At 43.1% G+C, this 6,561-nt stretch overlaps 1 protein-coding gene across 1 annotated transcript; it reads right to left on the bottom strand.

Annotated features, from left to right (window-relative positions):
• Positions 1-1,060: 1,060 nt before the first annotated feature.
• On the bottom strand, positions 1,061-2,400 carry LOC113832533 (pro-neuregulin-3, membrane-bound isoform-like). The gene has a single exon (XM_027389104.2). It carries the CDS (start codon positions 1,733-1,735, stop codon positions 1,061-1,063), a length of 675 nt encoding a protein of 224 aa, XP_027244905.1. The 5' UTR covers positions 1,736-2,400.
• Positions 2,401-6,561: the final 4,161 nt, after the last annotated feature.

Here is a 6,561-nt window from a genome sequence, read left to right as displayed (position 1 = left end):
AGCTCCGTGCTGACATTTGGAACAATCTGACTAGTCATGGCTTCATAGCTGTCAACTTTCCATCATAAAGCTAAGGCAATGAACTCTGCACACACCAGTGTTTCATTCTGTATTGTTTTAATAGCATGGAGTCTCTTCTGTCACAGGTTATTAAACCAGGTTTCAGCAACAGGGTGGGTTAAATGACACATATCATAATAATAATAATAATAATAATAATAATAATAATAATAATAATAATAATAAGAGAGGCACCTTTGTTAATGTGCCCCATAGTTGTTAATGACTGGCAAGGAATCTATTTAAATATTTGATTACAGAAGACAAAACTAATTTAAGAAAATCCTTTTGTGAAGAATTGCAGTCTGCCTTGAACAAAATAAAACTGCTTGTGCTAAGTGCCCAGTAACTGAAAGTATGACCCATGCAGTACAGCAAGCATCTGAGGACAGAGGAGGGAGCACAGTGTCTTAAGACTTGCTGCAGTATCAGGACCAGACAATGAGAATTCAGAAGTACAGAGATGTGATGAAGGGGCAGGAGGAAGACCTGGGGGGTACGGGGGGGGGGGTATCAAATAACACTTAATTGGCATATAGAAGTTACCTGCCTTTTAAAATATGAAGGACGGTCAGGCATTAACTTCTAAAAAAAATTCCAAATAAATTGAATTTGGTTTAAATCCAAATCATGAATGAAGATGCTTGTAGTTTTTGATTGACAACCTCAGACTTAATCTAACTACACACTGTTGTTGTTAAAAACAAACAAGCAAACAAAGGGACAAACTGATTCATCCTAGGGGTCTATGTGGCTGTCCCCCTGCTCCACTCCATTACATGATTCATCAAACAAAACCTCCCAGTCGAAATGCAAGAGGAAAGGAAATAGCTAGCCCTCTGGAGAACATCTTTGGAAGCTCCTGCCCACCCTTTCTGTTATCCAACACCACCACTACCACCACCACCACCACTACCACCACCATCATCATCATCATCATCATCCTCTCTCTCTCTCTCTCTCTCTCTCTCTCTCTCTCTCTCTCTCTCTCTCTCTCTCTCTACTTACAAAGTTTAGGAGCAGTTTGGAGATTAGTTTCTGTTGTTTGTGGCTGAGTTGCTGACTTCGGTGTTCTCACCTCAGGAGTCCGAGCTGGAGAAGGGAAGGGTGGTGCAGTGGAGAGTAAGGGAGGGAAAGCAGACAGACGATTCTTCCGGGTTGGTCCTGCTGAAGGTTCAGAGGCCACAGCAACATTGTCAACTTGCACTGTAACATGAACCTCAGGTTCAGATAGAGCCCTAGAGACAGGTGAAGCGTTGGCCTCAGATGACACCAAAACAGCTGAGGCAGCAGTTGGATCCAGAGAAATAACAGGGTCCTGGCCTAACCCCCCAGGGTCAAGGTGAGTAGGAGAGTCGTATTCAAATATCTTGTCCACAAATACCCACTTTAGGCCAGCAATGCAGAGGCAGAGGCTGACTAGGCAAGCCAGAATGGGGACAATGCAGATCTTCTCTGAGTTGAGACACCCTCTCAGGCGCTCGGCTTCCAGGCACACACAGCAGGGCACCGCCAGGCCCAGGAGTCCAGGGCTTCTCCCGTCTTCAGTGTGGGTGTCTGGCGTGTGCTCCGCATCCGGAAGCCCATCAAGAGATGGGTCTGCACTCAGCTGAGTGGAGGGGCTGGAGGACCTCCCGCCAGCTACCTCAGACATGTCTGGGGAATAAATCTCCATCGGCTCACCTCCAGAAGGCCTGGCCTGTCTCACAGTGCATTACCATGCAGAGCACCCCCCAACCAAATGATACAGCATCTTGGAGGGGGAAATCGATAAGGCATCCAAGTCCAAAGCCATTATCAAAAGTAAGAGAGCTCAGGAGGAAGCGAGGAAAAGAAAAGAAAAAAGAAAAAGAAAAAGGAAAGGAAAAAAAAAAGGGCTTCTAGCAACTACGAAATAGAAGTGTACCAAAATATCTTGAGCTGTTGTTTCTGGGACACTTTTCCAGTTCTTTCAAATGTGTCTCCAAACCATCCCGGTTGGTCAAGAAAGCAGGGGACCAAAATAGGAAGCTAGCTGATGCCTGGCTCATTAAGTAAACCAGTATCCCAAACTGAAAGGCATGTTTCTCACCTCGAGCGTGGGAAGCTGGTGTCTGCTTAGAGGAAGAAAACAACTGTCATGCAGCAGAAGTAAAAGCAAAAGCAAGACCAGAGGCGGCGGCGGCAGCAGCAGCGGCGGCGGCAGGAGAGGCAGCAGCGACAGTAGCAACAGCATCCTGTCGTGTTAACGCAGCGGCTGAAAGAGGCTGAATCATTACAGAGCAGCAGGTGCCTGCCCTCTGAGCATCACTGCAAACAGTACCATTGCACAGGGATGCGAGGGCAGCAGGAGCCAGGAGGGGCGGTAACTCCCATCCCCGCCCTGCCTCCACCCCCACCCCCAACCACTCCTCTTTGTCCTTCTTGCACTCAGTCACTTTCTTCCTCTGCAGTCTTCTTTCTTCATGGCTTCTTTCTCTTCCTCCCTGCTCATCCTAAATATATATTCTCACACACTCCTCTACCTCTTCTCTCTCTCTCTCTCTCTCTCTCTCTCTCTCTCTCTCTCTCTCTCTCTCTCTCTCTGTCTCTCTCTCCCCCACTCTACTGCTGGCTGGTCTGTAATGAGTACAGTACACCCAGCAACACAGGACTGCCAGTGACTTCCTATTTTATCCAATTAGAAGGAATAAAGGCCATCAGAGCAAAGAGAAGCAGCCAGGCAGCAGTTAAACTTGGTCTCCCTGGCCCCCACCCCTTTTCTTTTTATTTCCCCCTACTAAAGCTGGTACCAGTTTCCACCCTATGATATACCTTGCTTGCTTTCAGTCTTGCTGGCTCTCTTTCCTTCACCTACTGAGGGTCAGAAAAAGCCAGGGATCGATGCTAGCTAGCAATCTAACAATGCTGGGATGGGGGGGCGGGGTAGAGGGTGGAGGTGGGACCTTCTGGGTTAGACCTGAGGCTTGGCAAAGTCTGCTATCTGACTCCTCCCCAGAGAGGTAAGCTTTTCAGCAGCAATTTCTTCCTGCCTGCTGCTGAGAGATAGCATTCCTTCCTTAGCCAGCCCTCTAATAAGTTTTGCTCACTAACAGGACTCTTATTACCTGATTTTCAACCCGCAGTTAGAACACTGTTTTCTAACCATGGACAGTTCTGCCTTCACCCCTTCTGTGAGGCTTAAGACTTTGAAATACTCCATGCAAAATGCTGAGTGCGTGCTAGGGCAGGGTGGGGTGTGGGGGTGTGGGGGAAGGGAAAAAGCCTGTGTCTCTCTGCCCTTTACATCTGCAATTTCCTTATCCCATCCAGAAAAGACCAGAATAATGTCGATGTAAGAGAAACACTACGCTATCAGAAAAGCAAGGGCTACTGGTTCGTTTTCAAATTAGTCTTTCATGTTGTCTCCATACTGCAGAGGAGGCTTGAATTCCCTGGACACTGTAATATACACCACATGTCCTCGGCTATTATCGAACTGCTAGTATTAAGAATTTTCTATAAGAGTATGCCTCATGGGTTAGGTTTCAGTAGCTTTAATTTACAAGTAACTTCCATGCTGATTTTTTTGTTTTGTTTTTCCTCTGGCACAGTCCTTGAAAGAATGGATGAAATGGAATGACACCCACTGTCCATCAGAGAGAGCATAGGCTCCACGGGACATTCTGTGGTATGTCAGTGCACGTTCTGTGCACCTGATCCTTTACCATACTTCACTGAATCTCGACTTCTGAATGGTTTCCAAGGAACCATTCTATTTACCTATGTCAATAGGAGTCTTAAAAACCCTCTAAATCTGTACAACAGGACCATCACAGGCAGTCCCAGGGCATCGAAAGGTAATGCTCAAGTCTTAAGAAAATCTTCACTAAACACACTTTATTTTGTATGGCATAATTCTACTGCTTTGAAATACATTTGAGCCTTTTCAAATGTCAGGAGGTAAGAATGTTATCATTTCCTTCCAGATGAAATTACTCAATAATTATGAATGATTGAAAGGATATTAGTATCTTAAGCTGTGTTTTCAGTCCTATCACTAACAACAAGAGCCTGACCATTTGCATAATTGTAACCAAGATTATGACAAGTCTCGCAGACAAAATGACTCATTGTCAGTTCACCTCTACACAACCTGTGACCAATATTTTAAAATTGTTTATATGATTGTTTTTTGGCTTCATCTCCTTGATTTTAAAGAAATGAGTTGTCTTATCAAAGATTCTAGTGATGGACATGAAATTTTATAGTGTAAGAAATCCCAAGGAAGGCACTTACAACTTAAGATTTTAATTACCAATATTCACGCAAGTATTCAAATACAAATAGTGAATTGATATTCTCAATTATAATAATTCCTTTAGGGATTACCCTGAAGTTATATTTGACGTTTTCAAACTCTACATTCACATACTGAACTGGAGCTTATCCTTAACCAAGGTCATTTAAATTTCAAAGACTGGATGGAGTCAAGTAGCTTCAAGTCTGACAGGTGTTGAAGGAACAGGGAAGACTAACCCACAGTTCTGTAAAGGTGCCCTATCACTGGCACCAATGGCAATTACCTGCCTTACCACAGTCACAGAAAAGGTTTTTGGCTCATATTCTCTGGCTGTCTTATTAGCCTTAATCATAGCAAAGGTGACAAAGATTCTCTAGTTATCCTATTAAAAACTTGTCACTTACAAAGAAAGGGTCGTGTTACCCACAGGCTAGGACAAAACACCAGAGACAGACTCCTAGGACTGTCACCACAAGTAACCTTTGGGTCCGATTGCACAACTCCTACTTTAGGATGTGTGGTTCCTCTCTGTATGTCCATTCTGCGAACTTTGTGGCTCCTTGCTCCCAAGACTAGCTTTACAAAATTCAGCTTCCTATAAAACATTTTTTGTCTATTAAATTAGACAAAAATTAAACATAGGGAAAGGAGTTTAGAAGTAAAGAATAAAAAGAATTCCCCATTATTTCTCCCCTGGGGACCAGGAGCTACTTTTATTCCTCTATCAAATCCCTGGCAGCAATAAAAGTATGAGGAAGCTGGTGAACATGGGGCTATGATTGGAACTTTCTTAGCATGAAACATATGTATTTATAGGAAGAGCTTCAAGGACATATGGTCATTAACCCTGTAAAGGCCACTTTAATGAGACCCAGGAACACCCATTCCCAGACTCTTAGAAACATGAAATGAGACAAAACCTTACTGCTTTTTAAAACCCTGTAATTACCACCTCCTTTGTAACAATAAAAGCTATGTTTATTGAGCTCCGCCTATGTGCCAGGAACTCTCAAGATCATAATATACATTTTGTCTGAGGTTTTCTTGTCCTTTAATGTCCATTTGAAAATAAAGAGACAGGTAACTCAGGTAATGTAACCAGGCACTAACTATTAAATGACAGGGCTGGGATTTTGAGACGGGCCAGACCCATGGCATTTCTAATGAGAAAAAAAAATGCTCCATTAAAATATAATATCTATCATGTATTTTTTGTACATCAGTTCAATGGGAGAAGGGAACTAGAATATACAACCATAAATAAAATATACTTTAAAGTAAGAAAACTTAGAGGTGCCCAGTTTCTAAAATAAAAGTCTTTTTAAGTTTTTCCAAATGACTTTCAAAAATCAGTTATAAGGATTAGACATAGTAATTTAAATTTTATCTATTTATAGTTTAAATGAAATGAGTTCTTCCACAGCCTCAGTTCCAGGACTCTTCTGGGGAAGATATTTCAATTATGTACTGCTGTGAAACCAACTGTCTTGAAATAGCTCTACAGTCACTACCACAAAGCTGCAGGTTGACTGGGTTCAGCTGGGTGGGTCTTCTGCTCTGTTTGACACCAACTGGGGCTGTAGTCAGCTCAAGGAACAATGAGGCTGATGCATTCAAGGTGGCTCACACAGGAAAACAGACATCAGCTGGGAGCACCATAGGGTGTCAAAATACATAACAGCGTGGGACTTCTCCATGTGGCTTGAGTTGCTCATAGCATGGTAGCTGTTGATGACAGCTGTCTATCCCCAGAGACAGGAAGCTCAAGCTACCACTCTCGTTATGGGAGTTGCACAAGCTATTATCATTACTCTTAGTTGTTAAGTAGTCATGGTGCCTGCCCAGACTCGGGGCAGTAGTAATAAACCTTAATGGAGAGGGATAAAATAATCTGCTGCCACCACTTCAAGGAAGGAAGGCAGTGCTAGCAACTAAGCCAGGTTAAAGAGGAGTCACAGAATGCAGAACAGATTTGGCAGAACCAAGTCAAACGTGTATGCATTTCAGATCCACTTTTCAAAGATTCTAGTTTCCTCCTAAGCCAGCATCAATGACAAGAATATCCCACTACATTATCAATGAAAATGCTTAGGGCTGGAGATGTAGCTCAGGGGGAACGTGCTTGCCTAGCCAGTACCCCAGTTCAATTGCCACAACTAAAATCAAACAAAGACAAACAATTAAAAAAAATCATCAAACATGAAATATTGTTGTGAATTCACTATAGGTTAAGCTATTTA

This window comes from Cricetulus griseus, unplaced genomic scaffold, assembly GCF_003668045.3.
Source record: "Cricetulus griseus strain 17A/GY unplaced genomic scaffold, alternate assembly CriGri-PICRH-1.0 unplaced_scaffold_188, whole genome shotgun sequence".
NCBI classification, from domain to species: domain Eukaryota; kingdom Metazoa; phylum Chordata; class Mammalia; order Rodentia; family Cricetidae; genus Cricetulus; species Cricetulus griseus.
The sequence above is the reverse complement of the archived record's forward strand: the minus strand, read 5'-3'. Positions and strand labels throughout refer to the sequence as shown.